This window comes from Lepidochelys kempii, chromosome 8, assembly GCF_965140265.1.
Source record: "Lepidochelys kempii isolate rLepKem1 chromosome 8, rLepKem1.hap2, whole genome shotgun sequence".
Lineage (NCBI taxonomy): Eukaryota > Metazoa > Chordata > Testudines > Cheloniidae > Lepidochelys > Lepidochelys kempii.
Window position 1 is genome coordinate 49,732,741 of NC_133263.1, and position 23,370 is coordinate 49,756,110.

General features: G+C 42.6%; 1 protein-coding gene and 1 long non-coding RNA gene across 20 annotated transcripts in view; one reads left to right on the forward strand and one right to left on the reverse strand.

The window, feature by feature from the left end:
• RABGAP1L (RAB GTPase activating protein 1 like) overlaps positions 1–23,370 on the forward strand; it is a 530,232-nt gene that overhangs the window by 498,219 nt on the left and 8,643 nt on the right. For 10 of the 12 annotated variants that reach the window (XM_073356440.1, XM_073356444.1, XM_073356441.1 and 7 more), the window contains 2 exons: positions 12,098–12,190; positions 21,754–21,864. In XM_073356440.1, coding sequence (XP_073212541.1) covers positions 12,098–12,190; positions 21,754–21,864 — 204 coding nt within the window. Of the gene's footprint in view, positions 1–12,097; positions 12,191–12,488; positions 18,397–21,753; positions 21,865–23,370 lie in introns of those variants that run through there. The other 2 variants (XM_073356445.1, XM_073356452.1) reach the window with 2 other exon arrangements.
• LOC140915887 (uncharacterized) overlaps positions 2,269–23,370 on the reverse strand; it is a 41,516-nt gene continuing 20,414 nt past the window's right edge. For 5 of the 8 annotated variants that reach the window (XR_012160308.1, XR_012160306.1, XR_012160310.1 and 2 more), the window contains 4 exons: positions 15,335–15,431; positions 12,608–12,772; positions 7,715–12,112; positions 2,275–7,050 (listed from right to left, as the gene is read on the reverse strand). This is a non-coding gene — a long non-coding RNA (uncharacterized lncRNA). Of the gene's footprint in view, positions 7,051–7,714; positions 12,113–12,607; positions 12,773–15,334; positions 15,432–23,370 lie in introns of all 8 variants that reach the window. The other 3 variants (XR_012160309.1, XR_012160307.1, XR_012160305.1) reach the window with 2 other exon arrangements.

A 23,370-nucleotide genomic window follows, 5' to 3' on the forward strand; every position in this document is an offset into this window, starting at 1 on the left:
CCATGGCAAGTCACATAACTTGCCTCAATTTCCCTGTCTATAAAATGAGCATGATAATACAAATTCACATGGAACTGAGGCTTAGTGACTGTTTGTAAAACATTCTGAGATCCTTGGAGAAAAGGGGATGTAGATGTGGACTTCATTAATACATCAGGATTGGTGTGGATTATCCATAAATTACTTGAAATATTGTTGGATGAAAGAAAACTCTCCAGAAGTTGAGTGGACACTGATTCCTTCTTGTCCTGGCCACCCATGGTTGGTAGAGAGCAGTGTGCTGCCATGCCTCAGACTCCTCCTCAAAGAGGGTGACCTTATAGCAGTTGTAGATCTTTTTGTTCCTGTGAACTGGGAGAACAAGCTAAAGAATGCAATGTATTATTTTTCCTCAACTGCCATCTGACAGCTCATTGTACTGATCATTTGAATGTTCACTCCACTTGATAATGGCATTGTTTTTGCTCCATTGAGAGTCTTGTGCTTCTTCAGAGGGAAGTTTTGTTTGTTCAGTTCCTTGTGTTTGAGTGTTTTATTGAGATTACTGCATGACTGGCTGTGTGTGTGTGTCTGGTTGTGAAGAATACAATACAATAAAATAAAAATCAAATGTAGGGGAATGGAATATAAGATATTGAGATACACGGTTAAGCAAGGTTTATAAATCCTAAATTTGATACCACACAATCCAGCCAGCATACGCCTCAAGGTGTTAAAGAAAGAAGAAATCAATATTGCAGAAGCTTTCATGGACACTTTTATGAGCATACTCAGTTCAGCCGCAATCCATGAAGATTGAAACATGGCTAACATAATGCAATTATTTATGAAAGGGCCCAGAGATATGTCAGATGTTTGTAAACTAATAGATCACAGTTTGAGATCATGAGTTGGGCAAACTGTATCAAGGAGTTAAAGTGCAAAACAGCATGGATCCAGGAAAAGAAAGAGCTATAATAATGTCAGACTCCTTGGAGAATACTACTACTGGATAGTAGTAGAGGCCACGCCAGTTGTTATGCATATGTAAAGTTTATAATATATGGGATTATTGTTCTGGAGTGGAATGTTTTCCTAGTGGAAGCTTTTTCTCAAATTGCTGGAACAGTATTTCGCTGTATTTGGATATTCTTTTCCAGTGATGATAGGAATGTGGTGTAAGTGGAGATATATTTGTCCGAATGGAGATGTGTCTCTTTGAGCATTGAAACCTCTTCTAACTGCATTACCCTTGTATCTTCCAATGTAATTCTATTCCTGTCTAATAGTAGCATTAGAGAGATTGTATTACTCACCTTTAGCACCAGTAAGAGAATAAAAGTATAACATTTGCTCACAGAATGGGGTACCAGGTGCACAGCCCTTGCTCTCTCTCCCACACTCCATCTGCAATTGGGTTTGGTCCTAAGCAGATGGGGAGGGGGTGTCTTCCCTTGTACAGACACATAGGATGAGGGCATGATCCTGCCATTAGGAAATCAGAGGAGAGATTGTACAAACAGTTTGTATGGAAGCCTATAAAATATCAAGAACTCACCACTGAACTCTCAGGGAATGGAAAAGTGAGAAAGCAAAACAGAGCAGCTTTAAGAGAGGCAGTAGACACTCTTGTTTCTAGGACTCCCTATGTTTGACTTGTTTTCAATAAACATTTGTGGTTTACCATTCAGGTTCGGATTGATTTCTGCTGCCTTTGGGACGGGTGGTTAAAGCACCAAGTAGAATCCACACAAGTAGAATTCCACTTCTGCTCCAGCTAGAGAATGATCTCCGAAACCAGATCAGTAAGGCTGCTCCCAGGTGGCCAAATACATTTCAAAAATTTAACAAGGAGAGCTGCATATTACTGGCTAGTGTGTTTAGTCTCCTGGTAATGGTCTGTCACACTATCCTGATAAGGAGAACTAGTAGTGTTGTTGCCTTTTGACCCAAGTGGCTAGACAAAGTTCAGGGCACTGGGGATGTTCCAGGTGGAAATAGAAATTGATAGCATCTGGTACTTTTTTGATGCTGTCTTGTTTATTTACAAGGTGTGACAGACCTTGAGGTACAACCTGGACTGTGGGACCTCTGTGTCCTCTTTAACTCTCTGGATCAGGGTACCTGTCACACTGCTCTGCTAGTGACAAGCAGCCCCTTCAGGCTTTGCTCTCACACAGCCATTAGCATGTGAGGGCACACCCGAAGATACATGCAGGCTCTCACAGCCTCTCATGAACTGTACACAGGGAGACACTAGCAAATCCCCCCAACCCCAGCATTGGATTCCAGAAATGTACCATCTTACACTGCTCAAGACCTTCCCTTGAGCAATGTAAGCTCATTAATTAGTTTGCCATTTCACCAAAGGGTAGTAGGCATGCACTTTGTAATCTGAGCAGATTCCCCAAGCACTTTGGACAAACTCACTGGTAAAGATAAAACATTAAAATAAGTTTATTAACTACAGAAAGATAGATTTTAAGTGATTATAAATGTTAGGATAGTGGTTAGAGTTTGTTACGTAAGAAATTAAAGAGTAATAAAATAAAATCACAGTCAAATCCTAAAGTTTATCAGACTAAGTGAGATTTGAATCAAGCAGTTTTTCTCACCACACTAGGCGTTGTAAGCAGTTCACCGTTTTTAATACACAGGCTGAATTCCCTGCTCAGCCTGGGACCAGTTTCCACAGTTCAAAGTCTTTTCTTCCAAGCATTCTTGCTACTTCAGAGTAGATGGGGGAGGAGAGAAGTGGACTTATGATGCCACTGTCCCTTATTTTATACTCTCAGGTTCATGTGCCTGGAAAAATACTGGCTCAAACATGGAGTCAATCATCACGAGTCCTCATACTTGGCTGAGTCATGGAGTCAAGCAATCCCCTATTGTACAGAGCTTGAGCAACTATCTTTTACTGAATTGTAAATCTCTTGTTTACAGTTCCGCCCCGGTCAATGGCTGGTGATGGTCACTTAACACCTGTCTGGATGTGGGTCACCCATTTTGTTGCTACTGGAGAGCTAGCTTTGGGCATCTCCTTGACTCATAACATATTTCAATAACAATCATGTAGCAAAATCTCATAACTCCGTATACAATGATGATATACATATTTTGACAGAATGAGTTCCAGCAAATCATGACTTTCATAGGATATCTTAGAAAGCATTCTTTGTACAAATATCATAACCATATACTAGTGGTGAATGTGGGGGTTACAGGGTGCTATTTTGAGGTACAGTATGTCACACAAGGAATGTATGGAGTCTTGCTTCTACAAATGCCGGAGGAACCAAGAACAAAAAGGAGCGGTTTCTTAACTTACAGTCCCCAAGCCTCTCTAGCCAACCGAAAGCTTATTTCTCTAGCTTTTCTCAGGGTCACACTATCCCCACAGGTTACTGCTTGACTCCCTTGCTGTTTGCTTTTGGTTCCCTCTCTATTCTGTCTGTTCTCAGTTCCTGTGTTCAGTTTTTCTGCACACACCCCTACCTAAAACAATACTCAGCAAAAGTTTCTGGGTGGATTCACAGGTGCAGTGACTTGAGTGCTTGTCACGGAGTCCCTGGGCGATGCTCTGGAACTGCTCCCTTCGAAGCCAGGCAGGATTCGGGTGAAGTCTCCTCTGTGTGAGCGCCTGTCTGCAGGGCAAAAAGCTCACAGAGCTTCCATCTTCCTGGGTCTGACCTCGGAGCATTCAGCATCGTCTGCCCCTCCATGCGCTTCCCACAGCGAGCCCGCCCAGGCAGGGTCCTGGGGAAGCCAGAGGATCCTGCACCCCCACTTCACAGTCAGACGTAAAACAGAGGTTTATTAGATGACAGGAACACGGTCTAAAACAGAGCTTGTAGGTATAGAGAACAGGACCCCTCAGCCGGGTCCATTTTGGGGGGCAGTGAGCCAGACAGCCACATCTGCACTTCACTCCATGTCCCCAGCCAGCCTCAACTGACTCACCCTCCAGAGCCTCCTCTGGGCTTTGTCCCTTTCCCGGGCCAGGAGGTCACCTGATTCCTTTGTTCTTCAACCCTTTAGCTATCACCTTGCGGGGGAAGGGCCCAGGCCATCAGTTGCCAGGAGACAGAGTGTCGGCCATTTATGTACACCAGCCCTTTAGGGCTCTGCAACAATTACACCCCCTTATCCCACCATCTAGAGACTTAAGAAATGCATAGGGGAAACTGAGGCACCCCTACTGTATTCAGAGGAAACATTAAGAACAGTCCCACTTCGTCACAGTGCTTAAAGCACTGAGCTACAATACTGAAGGTTGTGGGTTTGAGTCTTGCTCAATCTCATGCTGAAAGGTGACTTCCAGTTTACCCAGCTGCAAAATGGTACCTACTCCTTCAGGTTAGGGCAGACTATGGCAGGGGGACATGATGCTGGCCACACTGCTCCCTTGTGTACCATTGACTATGAAACTGACATGCCTTAACCGTGTCAGTCTGATGAACCATTGGCTCAGGGGTACTTCACTTTTGTCCTAGATGGGGTCTTATCCTCATGTTAATTGAAGGGTGTGTTCACACCTCTCAATCTCAATGTGGTTTTAGCAACCCATAACAAGGTTTCAGCCAGCTCACAACAATACCCTAAACCAGACAAGTAAGGCTGCTCCCAGCAGGTGGCCAAGTATGTTTTAAAAATTTAACAAGGAGTTCTGCACACTACTGGCTAGTGTGTTTAGGTTCCTGTTAATGGCCTCTAAGGGCATGGCTACATTTGCAGATGTAGAGCACTGTCAGCTAAACCCGCCTTCGTACAGCGCAGTAGGAAAAGTGCTGCAGTCTGTCCACACTGAGAGCTGCAAGCGCACTGGCGTGGTCACATTTGCGGCACTTGCAGCTGCATTGGGAGCGATGCATTGTGGGCAGTTATCCCACAGAGCACCTCTTCCCATTCTGGAGCTGTGGCTTGCGGGAAGGGGGTGGGGAGTGCGGGGCATTCTGGTTCCTGTCCCAATGCCCTATGATGCATTGGTTCGCATCCAAGCATATTTCCTTTCCTTCCAACCACATTTGGCACCATCTTTCAACGGTTTTTGTACTGTGTGCTCTGTCTTCCCTTTCGGTCTGTGGGAATGGAGCCCGAATTGCTGAGGAATATGCTTATGAGTCTCGCCAACACGTCACGTTTGGCAGTCGAGTTATTCCTTAAGATACAAAGTGACAGTGAGGACTCCGACGATAATATCGACTCGAGTAACACAAATGACACGAGTTTGCTTGTGGCATTCACGGACATGCTCACCACTGTGGAACGCCACTTTTGGGATCGGGAAACAAGCACTGAGTGGTGGGATCACATCGTCATGCAAGTCTGGGATGATGAGCAGTGGCTGCAGAACTTTTGGATGAGAAAAGCCACTTTGATGGGACTGTCTGAGGAGCTCGCCCCCAGCCTGCGGCGCTAGGACAGCTGCCCTGATGTTGGAGAAGCAGGTGGCTATTGCAATCTGGAAACTGGCAACTCCAGACAGCTACTGATCGGTCGCTAACCAGTTTGGAGTGGGAAAGTCGACAGTTGGAATTGTGTTGATGTAAGTTTGCAGGGCCATTTATCGCATCCTGCTGAGAGGATCCGTGACTCCGGGTAATGTGCATGACATTGTGGCTGGCTTTGCACAAATGGGTTTCCCTAACTGCAGAGTGGTGATAGATGGGACTCATATTCCAATTCTGGCACCAGCCCACCTAGCCTCCGAGTATGTTAATCAGAAGGGCTATTGGTCTATGGTTCTCCAGGTGCTTGTGGATCACTGTGGGTGTTTCATTGACATTAACGCAGGCTGGCCCGGAAAGGTGCAGGATGCACAAATCTTTTGTAACACTGGCCTGTTCAGGAAGCAGCAAGCCTGGACCTTTTTCCCAGACCAGAAGATCACTGTAGGGGAAGTCAAAATGCCCACTGTGATCCTTGGAGACCCTGCTTACCTTTTGATACCATGGCTCATGAAACCCTACACAGGGAGCCTTGATAGCAGCAAGGAGTGGTTCAACAACAGGCTGAGCTGGTTCAGAATGACTGTGGAGTGTGCTTTTGGCCATTTAAAGGGTCTCTGGCGCTCTCTGTATGGGAAGCTGGACCTCGCCGATAACAGCATCCCCGCGGTTATATCTGCGTGCTGTACCCTCCATGTGAAGGGAAGGATGAAAGATTCACTCAGGCATGGAACTCAGAGGTTCAACACCTGGAGGCTGACTTTGAACAGCCAGAGAGCAGGGGCCCAGCATGGGGCTGCAAGTATTAGGGATGCCTTGAGGGAGCAATTTGAGGCTGAAAGCAAACAGTAATGTCTGGTGTGATGCCCTACACGGGAGTGAAGTGCAGTAGGAATCTGTGTTTGCTATGTATGATACACTGACTTGCAGTGCCTGTTGATTTCCTAGGCTAAGGTTTCTTTTACGTTATGCAATAATAAAGAATGTTTTCAAATTCAAAAAATCAATGTATTGAAAAGAAACACAACACAACTGCTTGGGAAACACAAAGGGCAAGGGGGTAGGGTGGGGTGGGGAATGGTACAATCACAGATTTGCGTATGTCCTGTCTGGAGTGCTGTGCAATGCGTGCTGCACTTCAGGATGACTGTACTATACTGCATGGTGATGGGGGTTGAGTGCAGTGGGTAAGGGTCGTAGTTTTCAGGGCTGGGTGGTGAAGCTACAGGGGTTGGAGGCAGTGGGTGGTGGTAAGAACCCAGATGTTGGGGAAAGTGGTTTGGAGGTGACATGGTGGCACAAGGGAAAGAGTTATGGGACAAGGACTGCAGGGGGGGAGGGCACGGTAGTGCTCCGCCTGCATGGCTACGAGCGCCTGGATCGAGTCCTCTTGGTGCTCCATGATGCTTATCAGTCGCTCTGTGCTTTGCTGCCGGCGATCTGCATTCTGCTGGCGGACCCTCCTTTCACTCTCCTGCCACTCCTGCACTTTTTTTATTTTCATTAGTTGAATGCTGCATGACTTCATGCAGCATGTCCTCTTTGCTTCTACGTGGCCTCTTCCTGATTCTTTGCAGCCTCTCAGCTGTTGATAACACAGACGGCTGAGATCTCGAGGTTGCATCTGTAAAGGCAAAATGCAACACTGAACAGAGGCAGCATTGTTCACACCAAACAGAGCAATGATTCCCCCATACTCCAGGGCAAGCACAGTCTACACAATAGCATAATTTGCCTGTCCCAAAGCAAGCGCACATAACCCACGGGAGCCCCAAAATGGTGAGTAAGCACAGGGCCAAGCGTGACTGATTTTTTCACGGCTGTACTGTCCTCTGGGTTTCTGTGCCTTGGGGAGAGCCAATAGCGGCAGGGGGCCCTTATACTGATCACTGTCCCCACATTTCCCACAGGAGTTCGTCCTGGAAGATATCTCTGCTGAGGGTGACCTGGAAAGCAAGGGAGGGTCTTCTACTGCAATGTGGCTTCCACCCTGGCCCATATGCAGCTTGCCTGTGTGTAGCAATGGTCCCCCCACCCCACGCGGCACAGTGGTGTGGACAAGTTAGCCTTACTGGGACAAGGAACACAGTGGCTCTCCCGAGAAACCTGCACAAGTGCATTTCCCAAGTTTTGGCTGAGACCTTTGAAGAGATCACTGAGGCCGATTACCGCAATGTGAGAGTGCACATCAATGCCCTATTCCGCATCTATGCATGCATACGGCCCTAACCCTCCTCACCCAAGAGCCCGCACCGAATAACTTCCTTCCCAAAATAAAAGCCACTTACCGGGAACCTCCTCTGGTGTTTGTCCTTCCCCAAGCACCGGCCGCCGCGACTGGCTACCTTCCTCCTGGCTGCATGCATCTAGGGATTCCGGGGTGTTTTCCTCCGCCTCAGTCCCCTCACTCCCGCTTTGCTGCTCCTCCTCCCTCCTTGTTGCACTAGCCTCTGAGGTGTCCATGGTGGTACTCAGCATGGAGGTGGGGTCACCCCCAAGTATCACATCCAGCTCCTTGTAAAAACAGCAAGTTGCGGGGGCAGCACCGGAGCAGCTGTTTGCCTTTTGGGCTTTGTGGTAGGCGTTCCACAGCTCCTGTATTTTAACCCTGCATTGCAGTGTGTCCCAGTCATGGCCCTTTCCATCATGGCCCTTGATATCTGCCCAAAGATATCATAATTCTTGCGGCTGGAACACAGCTGGGACCGGATAGCTTCCTCCCCCCCAAAACACTGATGAGGTCCAGCATCTCGCCATTGCTCCATTCTGGGCATTGCCTGGCGCGTGGAGGCAGGGTCACCTGGAAAGATTCTCTGAGAGCACTCCACGCCTGGCTGAGCAAACAAATTCCCAGAGAATTTAACGGGCCGGGTCTGATTGTTGGTCACCTGAGGGCAGGGCAGTAGAGTTCAAAGTGATGACCAGAGTGGCTAGAACAGGCATTGTGGGATACTTCTGGAGGCCGATCACAGTGCAATAACAGACCAGGGTGTCCATACTGATGCCGTGGCAGAGTACCAGCAGCGCTGTAGCTGCGGAGTCAGAGCGCTCTACGTGCCTTGCCAGTGTGGACGGGTAGTGAGTTAGTGCGCCTGGGGCTCCTTTATTGCGCTGTAACTCGCAAGTGTAGCCAAGCCCTAACACAGTTCCAATAAGGAGAACTAGTCCTCATCCTCATAGAACACTAAACTGGTGCCATAAATCCTCGATACTGTGCTCTTTGTAGTTGTTTCATGGCAATGTCTCTCAGCCCTCCTCCAAACCTCCTAGTATAGGTTATTGCTTACCCAGCCCATATCTTTATACTGCCTTTCTTCTGCCTATCTATCTTGTATTACAAAGAAGAGAATAAGGTTGGTCTTGCATTGAACTGGGATTCAGGTGACCTGGGTTCAATTCTCAGCTCTGTCACAAACTTCTTGTGTGAACTTTGGCTTTTTCGTGCTTCAGTTACCCATCTGTAACATGGAGTAATAACCTATATGCCTATGAGGTGGAGAAGTGATTGTTTGTGAGGCACTTGGATGCTATAGTGATGGAGGCCATATACGTACCTAGTTAGATATCAAGATATAAAACGCAGGAACTTGTGCCTCATGCTTCCTTCGTAAGATGTGCAGAAACTCCCTCAGCTTTTTTCGATGTTTGGATCTCTGAGGAACTAGTAGGTCTGCATGAGGTCATGCTTTAACCATCACGACCTTCCAGCAAGTCCCTTTCACCATCCAGGAGGACTGCAGTGGTGGATGCAATAGAAGTGTGCATAATATAGAAATGATTGATAATGGATCTGCTTAATTGGTAGTTCTGTTGATCAGTAAATATGAAATAAACATTCATATGTCATTAAGGTTTGACTTAAACTCACAAATACCTGAAAGTAAGGAGTACAGGTGACCATGAAATCTTTCTCCGGCCTCTTCTGCCTATCTTCCTGTCTAGCCAATCTAATTTATTTGTATCCACCCTATGTATGTAGAATGTGTGCCCATCATGGAGGTATGTAAGTGAATGACTGTAGATATATGCATGTATGCAAACCCAGACCTTGTGATACTAATGAGATTTAGCACACACACTTTTGCATGTGCACCTTAAGGATTTGATCCACTATTAATTAAAGATATCGAGAAGCAGGTAAGTTGGTTGGTACAACAATTCATTTACTATTTTCTCCCTCACTGTGCCCCTTTCTTTGCACTGGGGTCTGGTGGCTTTGTCCTGAAATTTCCAATACAGATCTGAAATTTTCAACATTGTCCAAAAGAATTGTTTACCTTGCACTACAGCACTTCAAGGTGCAGCAATTTCTAGTCTAATTCTCCTTTTGCTTCATAAATACTCCTGCTTTTTATATCTGTACATGCTTCTCCACCTGTCATTCCCTTCTTTTTCTCTCCCTGCTTTGTGCCAATAGCCGGTAGATGCAAAGCATCACACAGTAGCACAAGAGAGAGACATAAGCTTGGAAGGTATCCTAGCGACACATCATTCTGGTGTCTATTTCTCTGAGCAAGATCAAAATAAACATCATGGAAGCACAGCAGGGTGGGAATAGATTGGGTTTTGTGTAGGATTGGTTCACTTCCTTAAAATCTTACTTTGAAATGTACATTTAGCGCTGAATGTTAAGGTAGCCTTAACAGCCATAGCATAGTAGGAAAGAGGAAATGGTTTGTACTTTCCCAGGAAGCCCTGCTTTTCATATAGTTAGTAGGAGTCAATTGACATATAAATGAGCTTCTCCTGTTAAATTATTTTCATTCAAATTTGTTTTCAGGTAATAATAATACTATCTCCCTCTTATCACTTAGCACTTTTCATAGATATTTATTTAAGAGGCATCCAAGTAGAATTCTCATGAACATTTATCCAGAATTATTGCATTGATTGTATTCTTCCCTGTTCTCCTTATTCTCTTCAAAGTCTTTATTTTAGAGCTGTAGGCTTATGTTTAACAATAGGCTGCAACTGATTCATTGTGCTGTATTAGCCCTTCCTGCATCGAGCATAGAAACTCCCTGTGACAGTGTACTGCACCTTGCAAAGCAGGATTGGCTTCCACATCTCCCAGCTGTAACTCCCCCGACCCTTTCTGCTCTGACTTTGGGAACCACCTCGGCCCTTTCCTATGGCAGGGGAAGAAAATCCCCAAATGGAAAATTGAAGAGAGAAACTATATTAAGTCCCACTCACATGCATGCGCGCCCACACACATGCAGTATCCTCTAGTGGCCACATAGCCTTCTCTTCCCAACAACCACCATGACAGGGTGGTTGTGGTGCAGCGCTGTCCTGCCAATAGCTGCAATGCTGCTGTCACATGAAGCTCTGTATTAGCATGTAATGATTTTCCTCCTGATTTTCGTCAATTGCTTAATAACAAGGGCGGGGGGGTTAGAAGACTGGCAGAAATATCACAGGAACAGATCAAGGCAAATCATGTATCTTTTTATAAATCACTGTGACATACTCTTTCACTGATGTCCTTGCCTGATGCCAATGTATGCCATACAGCTAGCAACTTTGTTGATGCCTATTGTGGGTTGTATGGGGACATTAGAGTGTTGTTAAAGGTCTGTCAAGGGAGCAAGTAATGAGAGTATACACAAAGCTACATTATAGCCAATTAAAAAATAAATGTAAAGCTGAGTATCTCCATTCTACACCTAAAAATACAGATGCTGTCTCTATATCTTGACTGATTTTTTTTGCAAAAAAAGCAGATGGATGTTTTCGTGTAAATCCAGCTGTCTGTGACTTGACCTGTTTGCACAGTTGTTTACCAAATCTGTCTGTGATTTTCATCTGTGTAGCTGACTCACTGTTTCCCTGCTGTGGCTGGAAGTGAACAATGCAGCTTTAGCAGTGTCACAGGGCATCACTTAACTCTGGGACACTGATGCACAGACTTGGTGTGGGCAGCGAGTGGGCAGATGAATGAGAGCAGAGCCACCTCAGTCACTGGTAATGTTCTACCACAAAATTACCAACCATGTCTCCAATGAGACTTCACAGAGACTAGTACAGGTCTGAGCTCACTATCTAAACAACAAGTAATGTAAGTGATGTGGGCAGTGTATGAGCTGTTTCTGTTTGATGGAAAAACTGATTCTCACTGGCAGGGAAAAAATCACTTCATTCTCCCCTAATTCATTCCCCAACATCCTCCCGTTGGACACATGACATTTTGATCATTCAATTTTCATAGCACTTTGTCATCACTGCTCTCAAACTCTTCCTGTTAAAGTTTCAGTGGATCCAAGAGACCAAAAGAACCATGTTCTTCTTGCCATTCTTCGTTTATTCCCCATATTAATGCCTGTTCTCCTCCTCCCAATTCTTTCTCAAAATGTTTCTACTTCAGGATTCTGGTTTCAATTTGAAGTATTTAAAAATAAATGCCATTAAGCTTACTAAGGATCCTCTCTGCATGTACTGTATTGATAACTGTTTGGTGTGCCTCTTTTTACTGTCAACAAAAGTAGAGTGCAAAAATGTTACTTTTCCCCCAGCTTTCACCGCAGCTTTCTGGTGACAGCGAGATGAGGAATTAATTATTCAGTACAGAATATCCGGAGCTTCCTCCACTTCATGTTTGCAAGTAAAGACTTCTGGCAGCCTTTTCCTGTGCTTCTCTAAGAACATGTTTTTCTGAATGTATTCCACAGGTGCCCACAAAGAAGCTGAAGAAATATGAAAGAGAGTATCAGACAATGCGAGAGAGTCAGCTGCAGCAGGAAGACCCAATGGACAGATACAAGGTAAAGGAGACACTATATGGAAACCTACTCCATTGGCTAAATTACATGGACTAGTGATCAGATTTCACTAGTCAGCAAGAGGTGCCTATGTCAGTATGTCACACATACTGGGATATGCCAATACAGTACAGAAAACTATACTGGGAATTAAAGTGGTGGGTCAAATTCACCTAATTTCTTTAATGATCACTTTGGCTACTTGGAGTCATTCTGATTTTCCAGGAGTATTTCAGTCAAAAAAAAATTGAACACTCGAGAAGCCCTCAAATAGCCACATATAATATTTTTCTTCTTTCAGTTTATATGTTTGTAGGTAACTCTCCTGCTGTTGCGCTTTTACTGGGAATCTGCATGAGACGCTGAGAGACTGAGGGTGATTCTCAACTACTGACACAAAAAGGAGGAAATAATACTTACTGTTTAGCAAAAACTGTGCATGGTCACACCCACAAAGACTTTAGGAAGGTGAACTCTTCCAAGACTGACATATGGTCCTTGTCATCCATCTCTGTTGTTGCAAGGTTTCATAATTTTTGTTAGTACAAGGGGGCCCTGATTCCTGCTTGGGGTCCCTTGGTGCTACTGCAATAGACATAATAATGAACAGGAGAAAAATAAAGCCCCAGTGATGTGTGAAGCAGAATAATGTTGGTAGTTATTACATGTATTTTAATGCATATCAATTACAGCTTAATGGGATCAACAACATATGGCCACAGATTCAAAGTCAAATGTCTTGGTTACTGTGGAGGAGTCAAGTTGTTAGTCTGATAGGTTGATGGCTCACAAAAATAAGATTAGCTCAACAGTATATCTGAATTTCTGATTTCCAGGGTAATTGGGCCCCGATGCTGAAAGCTGCTCTCTGCAGGCAGGTCCCCACGTACATATAGCTCCAGCCACACACAGCAGCTTCCTGGATGGGAGCCTGAGTGTGACTATCCAATATCTTGCCAGTATTGTGTTATGTATAAGAAAATATAAGTATGCATGATGTTATCCTTTCTTGTGTTTGTTTTCTGATGCTGCATACACAGGCAGATCAGGAATCATTCAGTGAAGCAATTTGTGAATAATTTCAAATAATAAATAAATTTGACAGTTCCATGATCTACTCATGCACAGCTATGAACAGGGGGAAAAGGCAAAAATTATGGCCAAGATCCTGCATTGAAAACCAGGTATGCAGACCCCTGCACCTGCATGGGGCCGCATTGGCTTCAGTGGGGCTCTGTGCAGATGAAGAGGGTTTGCCCATGCAAAGCTCAGTGTAGGATCTTGGCCTAGAAAGCACACTTTGATCAAGCTATTGACATTTCCCTGGGAGGGGTAAGGGGTGTACTTTTTACTTTATAAGAGTAATTGCCCTGTTTATGGCAAAACTTGGAAAATCATTGCACATGTAGGGTAGCTTGTCATTCTTACAGAATGGGGTTCAGAAAAGCATTATTTTGCATCTACCAATGTTGACCATTATTTGTGAAACAATACTGAGGGAAAATTTGTCAAGAATGTTGCAGATAATGCACAGATAAGCGAACACAACAGATATCGTAAAACTTTGCTGAAGATGAACTCAGTACTCATAAAGTCACCTTTCTGCACTCAGGTCCTACTCCTAGCACAGGTCAGTTGGACTAGAGCCTCTGAGCTTTGATTTCATGCCCAGATGTTGTTCCTCAGATAATACATTATAGTAATATGTCAATTTTTTTCTACAATCCCTAATAAACATGAGGCACCTTGTAATATTTTTCAATTTTTTTTATAATATATTTGAATTTCATTATCATTATCATAATGATATATTCTATTGATTTAGACTTTTATTGGGTAAGTTCTTTCTAAGATTTGTATATGATTTAAAATTCAGGATCCTTTTACTACACGTTTTTTTTTTCCCCCAGCAGCAGCTCAGCTTTCCTTAGGTGCACTTTTCAGGGATGAGGCACTGAACTACTTACTGGGTGACTTAGCTGTGAACTTATGTGGCCAGTATATACCAGCAACTTTTTTACTGTTCCTCAATATTATACATAACATATAAGTGCCATTTTCTATGTACTTTTAAATGAATTACATTCATGTATTCTATCTGGCATACACAGAGTAGTAAACAGTTCTGTAAGATACTACAATTGTGTACAGTATCTAAGGTTGTAGAAAACAATGTATGATGCTGAGGAATGGTACACAGCCATGTAGTGAAAGACTGTTACAATGCATACACATGAAGAGGCAGAGTTAAGACTGTGTGTGAAAGTGTAACTGACATTTCTTGATTTCTGAGGCTAAACTGCAAATTAACATTTTTTAACATAACTCTAATCCAGCATAGATCCAATTTTCTGTCAGAACTAGGACTGCCTTCATGGCCAACAGAATACTAGTTAATTTCCCTATTTAGAAATAACCATATTTACTGCTTGTTAACTGGTATTGTTTTCTTTCTTCAGTTCATTCATACTAACATAGAACTACAATAATACTTAGAAAACGTAGGGTACTGTTCATCTTCAAAGCACTGTGCAAGCCTATTAGCTAATTAAACCTTACAGCACTCATGGGAGATGGATGAGCAAGGGTTATTATTCCCATTTAGCAGATCGTGAAACAGGTGAAGTGACTTACTTGGCCACACCCACAGTGAGTCACTGTCAAGAGGCAGGACTAGAATTCAGGATTCTGGCTTGCAGTTGTGCATCTCCTTGTGTAACTTTTATCTGGATTGGATCAGGTCAACCTTTTGTTGATGCACTGATTAGTGGAGAGATCCCTCACAACCAGCTGAGCCACATTTAGTTCAAGCTTTTTATCTGATAGGTTTCACACATGGGAAAGAGGTTCTCTCTCTTAATGGGAGAACAAGTCTGTTATGATAAGTGTATTAACTCCAGTTTTGTATGTTTAATTTTATTAGTATGTCTTGATGAGAATGGTGAGAATCAGATTTGAAGACTATGCATATAGGGGTCAGTCAGTTATGATTGGAGGCCTGCATGGATGTACAAGGGGAAGAAAGCAAAAAGTCCTGCTCATCCCTTAAAAGACATCATTGCAGCCCTTGTGTTCAGGAGTGCAAGGACTATATTCACACCACTGCTAGTACGAGGCTCCCTAGAACTGGGGGATAGCACTCTGCACCTTGTCAAAGGTCCCAGGATGTCCTTGCATGATGCTCCAAGAGCTCCCATTGGGATGATGCTCTCCATGTGGGTTGTGGCTTAAAGACTCAGTTTTCCTAGAAGAAAAAAATTATTTTCAGTTCACCATTCAGTAGTGGGGATGGCTTTTGTTTTAATGATTTCTTCCGAGCTCTGTGGAGCAGGGGTCTGTGCAGCATGTTCATCTTTTAGATGTAGAACACATTTATTCTCTCCCTTGTTTTCAGCATGTGTTTTGGTTTGTTTCACTACCTGCAACTTTGGGATGATCATTTAGACATACAGTGACAGCCTTCTTGTATGTCACTTTGCTCAGACCCATTACGGTTTAATTAAGAATTAAACTGTCCTGTGAATTATCCTCTCATCCCATGTGGGGGGCAGGGCTTGGGGGACTGCGGAGTGAGGAGGGGTTGAAGCCTCCCAACTTTACAAATTATGTGGATCCGCAGGAAAGGGCCTTTCAGACTGACAGAGCCAGGAACTGTCTGTTCAGTGGGCTTTCTCTTCCTGTTGCTAGCAATGTGGCTCTAGCCGAAACCATACTGCTGTTGGCATAGTGGCTACTCAGTGGGAGTCATGGAGCGGATCTGGGAGAGCTATACAGCACTGAGTTGTATTAACTCCTAGCCACACTTTCACACCAATCCAGTGAACACCAAGTGGTGATGATGCACAGCATGGCTAGTCTCCTTCTCCTGCCCACCCTGCTCAACACCCAGTGAAGTCTCTTCTGGGCAGTACACGTACAGAGGGGCATCTGGGTGTTCTGGTGAGGGGAAAAGGACTGCTGAGGAAGCACTCCTTCTTCCCCCAATGCAGATCTCCAGAGGAACAAGCGTGGACGTGGAGATTAATTTCGCTGCAGTAGACTTTTTTTTAATATTGTTCACCAGGTCTGGTAGAGAGGTATGTCCAAACTGACTGACAATATCCCTTAAGGTATGGGGAGGATTGTAAATTTATGATTATTACATTCTAAGAATTGTCCAACCCCAAACCATCTGTAAATTCTGATATCATTTAAAATTGGGATTTTACAACATCTGATTAATCATCAGCTAGCCAGATCCTACACAGACTGAGTGGAAGCAATGTAGTACACTATGCTACATGTACAGTATGATGCAAGAATTAGTTATTGGGCATGCTTATTTTCTGCAAGTCAATTGTGACAGATTTCATTCACCCCACACACGCACGCGGACACACAAAAATCAGAAATAGTGCTCTGAAATTCACTTTGGGTTTATTTTCTTTCTTCTCAATTTAGAAATATTTCATTTAGGAAAACTTAATACATACAGACACATTTCTGCAGCAGAATAACTTTACTGTTGGGTTTTTACATTCAGACAAATATAATGTCTGACATTTTCATAAACTAAAACAGAAACACAGCCTGAGTTGCCATTCTTTAGTAAATGAATTGACTCTGAGTGAAAACATATCACAAATTGTAAGTAGTAGCCAGTAAAAAAATGGGAGCTGCGTGTCCAAGAAAAGTACCAAAATAATTCAGACAAATATTTTCCCCATATTCTGGGTTATTTTTCCAGCCTCTGAGAACTTCTCACCTATAATATGGGTTTATAGGCTGTATCAGTGATGAAAACTTGGATCCTGTAAAAAATGTCTTGTACAGTGGTGCAAACAAAAGCTAGAATCCTACAGGTAGAATCCCATTGACTTTAGCGGGAGCTCTATGTGCGCAAAAGTGTGCTCACACAGCGCTCATGACCAAAAATGTTAAATGTCGCTGCTCTATTTATCTTAATGAAATAAATTAGAAATGTTTCCTACTCCTACAGTGTGACTTTGCTGCAATACAGTAAATATGTTCACTTTAGTTTTTACTGCTAAAATATGACCCTTAACTAAAGTTGTTCACATCCAAAATTGCTTTGATGTCCTAATTTTGCACACAATAGCCTTGATCCTGTAATGAGATCTGTGAGTGGGACAAAAAGAAAAGGAGTACTTGTGGCACCTTAGAGACTAACAAATTTATTAGAGCATAAGCTTTCGTGAGCTACAGCTCACTTCATCGGAGTGGGACAGTTACACCTCTGCGGCTCCACTGCCATACAGGAGCAATTTTTTTATCTGTATTAATGTATAATCCAGATGTATTAGCCTTTTTGTATGCCTGAAGTGTCAATAAGTAAAAATTAATCTTCTAATAATTGTTATTTTGGTGCTAGTTGTTGCATTAGCATTCCTGAATGCAGGGGAAGAAACATTTGGTAACTATTAGAGTGGTTTTCTTCTTAATTTTTAAAAAAACCAAAACTCTGCACTATGACAGTTGACGGAATGTTTCTTTAAAACCAGAGCCAAGAGTTCATCAGCGTAGCAGAGAGCGCAGTGAAAAACTTTGTGACGCCTTCCATAAAACTGCTTTTGTCCTGGATAATTGTTCCTTTAAAGCTTTGTGGCTTTTTAGCCATCCTACATTTCTCAATTTTACCATCTTGGAATTAACCTAATTAACTGCTCTTTTGGATTGACTCATGAAGCCTGCAACCTACTGCCATCCAGGACTGTGAATTCCAATCAGTCTTTTCATTTCCATCAATAAGAAACTCTCTATGTTTAAATATCTGCTTTTGGGTACAACAAAATGTGAAAATTAAGATTTCAGCAAGGTTTGTGACACCAAAGTCACACCCAGCTTAGTAGCAGCAGTGAAAACAATTTGCATCATCATTGGTAATCATGTATATTCATCCTTCATGCTAGCTTGATAGCAGAGGGTGGAGTTTATTAGCCTTTTAGTCTTCCTGAGTTGGGACTTGCCTGCAAGTTTCAAATCAGCTTTCTTCTTTAAATCAGTGTTTGTTTTAATAAGTGGAAGCTGGAGTAGACCATACCTTTAAAAAACAAAGTGAGAAAATCCCAGTGTAGGATTAGCAAATCAGGAATTTTTGTTTGTTAATTTCCTAATTATTTTGTTTGGTATTTAAAATTCACTGGATATCCTGTTTGACTGTGTTGACACCAATGATTGAAAGCAGTAGTTGGTCTGTGACTTTGCAGGAGGTAAGTTTATTTGTGTGTATGTATGCAGTGTAAGTGTTTGTCTCTATTGGAAATGCAGTATCTTCCTTTTACAGACGCTAACCAAATGTAACCAGCTGTCTCTTGTGACAAAAGGAAGGAAACTAATTTGGAAAGCTGCATCTTTTATTTTACTGCTTTTGGAAATGGTGATACCAACAAGAAGGGAATAATTCGTACTGTCAGTAAACTTTTATAAATGCTGTATATTTAGAGACAAAGCAGGGAGTGATAGCGAGTCTCTCTTTACACCTGCAGAACATCTAGCAGGTCTGACTAGTGAGCTCATGTGAGGTTACAAAATGCTGGTTCTGATGTTAGCCTGCTTGTAGCTAACAAACTGCATTTAAAGTTAATCTGAAGAATCCTCCCCCTGAAAATGAGGCTGTGTAAAACTCTGCAAAACACTTTTGACAGGCAGCAAAAGTAGCTCACTTCCTTTTGTGAGAGGCAGTTTAGTTACTATCTTCCTCTTTTTTTGTTAATAATTGTTTTGTGATATCTATTTAAATAGATTTGAGAACTTGCTCCTGAGGAAGCATGCAGTTCTTTGTTGGTAGGGTGTGGGGAGGGGCTGGAGAAGTCTACTCATGGCTAATCATACTTTGCATCCTTGTTCTGGGGGAAAGGAAAGGCAATTTGATAAATTATCCTCAGCTAGAAAATAAATATATGTAGAATCACAGAGACTAAATAGCTGTTGGCTGGTATAATGAATAGGACACATCTAACATTTTAAAACTTGGCATGCAGATTCCTATTTAAGAGGAGGATAGTGCATTTCCAACCACATTGCTTGCTTTCCTACTTGTCTGTGAGTGCAGAGCAGGAGTTTGAAACCTCACGTTCTGCAGCTTGCTTTGCAGACACTGACGCTTCTGGCAAAAGCATAGCAAAGAATGTTAAAGCCAACCAACTTGCAGGGTTATTTCACACAGGTCTGTAAGGAATCCAGCTGATTTCTTCCTTATCTTTCAACAGTGTTCCTATAATCAGCATTACAGCAGCTATGTTAGTAATTTCTGTCTAGTGAGAAATTTTAAGTTAATTTGGTCTCTTTTTCAGCTACATCTGCTGTCAGGCAGCTATCTTTGCTAATGAAATTGGCAATCCTTTGATAGTGTGAACAAAAGTATTGAACTAAAGACACCTAGATAGCTTTCTATAGAAGATTGTAATTTAGTTTTTACATCCAAGTATATATTACCCTTACCTGAAGAACTAGTTTTAACAATTTTATATTTATAGCAGAGTACAGTGTAATTTAAATAAAAACTCAGCAGGTTTTTGTCTTTAAAAGATGTTTACTTGACTTGTGTGAAATCATAATAAGGTTCTTTCATTTAAGGCTTCAGTAATCGTGTAGCAGTCATTTAATGTATGATGTCTTCAAAAGGAAACAAATCTACCTTTCTGTGCAGTGCAATATTTCAGGCACTGTTGCACAATAAGGTCACAGTGAAGAGTAAGTATTTGCAAAGGCTCCATTTCCTGGCACAGAGGAAGCTGTTTAACAACAAGAGAGGGTTTTTTTCTTTTTAAAACATCCTTTTTGAGCAGTAGTTCTGTTTTGGCAAGCATATGAAATACTCTTGCGGCAGGAGGATGTTGGAGCAAAAACAGGACTGTATCTCTGTTGTAGGGTTGCCAATTTTGGCTGGAGATTTTTCTGTAGGTTTCATCATGACATAATCTCTAATTAAAGATTAATCTGTAATTCCTGGAGACTCCAGGGCAATCCTGGAGGGTTAGCAACCCTACTCCATTGAGATTTAAAGAGAGGAAATGCCTTATCCATATCTTCCATTAGGATTGTTAGGAACATAGTTGCGGAGTAGGAGGAAAATTAAGAAAGCTGAGTAGCACGTTTATGCAGTGGGTTCAAGAATTCTTTGTTTTGAAGCAATGTTTTGGTTGAGTAACTCATGAAAGTATATTACAGAGGCAGTATCTTGCTATCTTAGAGGCTGTAATATATTTCATTTTATTTTTGTTCAAAGGAAAAAACTGACATCTGTCCTCAAGTGAAAAGATGATCTTTGTCAAATGTTATCATGTGGAGAATTCCATTCTTCAGTCATAAGGAAGTTCTTCATAAAAACTTGAAATTTTGTCTTTATTTTACATAGCTCATAGATTTCCCCCCTCCCCCCCCCCCAATCCCTTCTTTGGTATGAAAGACTAGAAGCCATTAAGCAAGGGCTAAGGCAAGCAAATCTGCTGCTCTTTGCAAATTCATTTAAGATCCCCATATTTAGCCCATTCTTCTCAAGCCAACTGCTTGATGGGGACTCTCAGAATATGTTTGGCAGTCTGTCTGCTCACCCTGAGACATCTTTAACAAATGTTTCTGCCTTATAGCCCTTGGACAAGAAACATCATTCCAATGATAAAAAATGCATTCGTTATTCCTCTCTCCCTTCTCCCCTAATTTACTTACACTGGTCTGGTAGTATTTTACAACCACTTTGCACAGGGATAGGTGACTACACAAGGTGCAAGGCAGGGGAGAATCAGTCTATACATTGAATATTTTTTCATTTCTGAGTTGATCTGCATCACTGTTCTGGAGTCTGTATACATTTCAAAAAGAAAGGCCTTCTCCCCATTTGCACTCTTTCTTGGCAGATGTCATTTGAATACACACTAGAATCCACTGGCACAGATTTTGGAGAAAAGCAAGTCAACAGAACTAGAGAAAAGTTCATTACTAGGCTGCCCTGTTTTGAGATCCAGCAGAGGAAGGACAGTTGATTCTACATAATTTTCAGAACATAATATTCCTATGGAAGATTTGAAATCAATATTTAGTAAAATGGGACAGGACAGATTCTATTTTGGACCTGAATAGACTATTAAGAGCATCTCTTGAAAATGGCTCTTGTTCATTACCACTGTGTTTTGTGTGGGATTTTATCATCTAACCAATTTCCCTTAACGATCACCATGTAGAAGAATATTTTTCTGGTAAAAAGGGTGCTTTTGCACTCAGAGAAGCCTACAATCAGTGTGTCATTTGGGCCTGAACATAAATAAATACGTTTGTAAAGAGCACCACAGGGACGGAATTGGAATCACTGCCCTTCAAGATACATTTCCATAGCACTGTTTCAGTTTTTCTAAACAGGCTCTGTCAGATGGAGTACTGGATCTGCTGGCTTAATTCAATGTTTCCCACAGCAGCAATCCTGCCTTAACTGTGCACTCATGCCTTCTTGGTTTTTACACTTTTTCTCACTCTCATACCCACCCACAAAATATTCACTTGTCTCTTTGTTCCTTCATTTTAAAATTGATAAGAATTAACTTATTCTCCTATTTGTTCCTCTCTTTCTGCAGAGGGAGAACCGCAGGCTCCAGGAAGCGAGCATGCGGCTGGAACAGGAGAATGATGACCTTGCCCATGAACTTGTAACAAGCAAAATAGCCCTCCGAAATGACTTGGACCAGGTAACACAGGCACTGATTTGTAGCCAGGCCTGAGCCTGAACTCCTAATGTTAGGTGGTGGGGAGGACAATGGCAGTATTTTGCATTCACAATTGAATGAGTGCAAAACTGAAGGCATTATTATTAGTGTCTTTCTTTATCTGCTCCCATGAGATGCCTAGCTACCTGATCTGTAACTGCAGTCAAGAAGCTAAGTGTCTAATGAATGCAGTTGCAGGCACAAATATTGGCACCAGTGGACACCAAATTACCTGTGCTACTGCAGTCTGTTTTGGAAAATGTAGACCTTAATCTCTAATGCAAATATCAGAATATGGCTACTAACTTGAAAAATTTATGCCATGCTCTCCAGAATTTTAAATTGCTACAATGTCATCCAGTATGTCTCACCTCACACATTCCTCTACTCTTCCAAAACCATCTAATCCCATCTCCAGTTACCAAGGTAGCAGACAGCACTCCCAAGAAAGCTATGTGGAGCTAGCACCAAAAGTTGAGATGTGTAGTATTTCCATCAGTAAAATGCTTCCTACAAAACCTAACCTGTGGCACAGAGGACAAGTGCTGGGGGAGCTGTTCACATGATTAGGTTGACTTTGGGAAGGTTATACACAACTGGGGTGTTGTCTTATCTCTTTGCAATAATGCAGTGCGCTTCCGAATGTATTCTGCTACATTCTTTAGAGGTGAACTGTTAGTAATCAATAGTGTATTAAATAATAAACAGGACAGATTCTGCACTCTTACTTCAGTGAGTAGCATCTTACTCAAACTGAAGCCAGTAGGCGCTGTTGTGGGGTAAGGTGCTCCGTGGTATGAGTAAGGGTATCTGAATTGGACTGTGCTTTGACTGTATACAATTCCCAACTTACATAAAGAAATACAGTCCATGCTACAACCCTGCAGTTACTCTACCTCTTAAAAGTCAGTGTCTGCTGTTTTGGGCTCAGTTATGACTAAGAGCCTGAGCCATACTGATGGGGGAGATGCACAAGAGGCAAAGGATACGGGCAATGTCTCTGGAGGCTAGGAGTAGATGATAAAACCTTGTGGGATGCTAGGAGATGTATCCTCCCCAGCAGCAGTTGAAATACATGCCAAATTGTAACACTTGCTAGCTCCACAGCTGCTTATTTTCTGCCCATTCCTGCTCTCATATTTTAGCTGTCTTCTACGTAGGAGATTGAAGTGGCTTTTTTACCTGTAGTTCACCCCTGCTGTGGCAATAGCTTTGTCTCTCTATGTGCAACTGTTGTCTTCCTTCCCCACAAGAGTTAATGACACTTATGATGGTGCTAGGCAGATGAGAACCTGGGACTGAGCAAACAGAAAAAGGAACTGATATTCAGATAGTTCTTTCAAGTGTTTTTAATGGTTATGTTGAACCATGTATTATGTTGCTGGTCTAGGGTCTAAAACAGGTTAGTTTGTTTTTTCTTTTTAAAGTTGGCAGGACCCCTTTACTATCCCCTTACCTCCTTTGCACCATCAGATGCTAGCATCACTA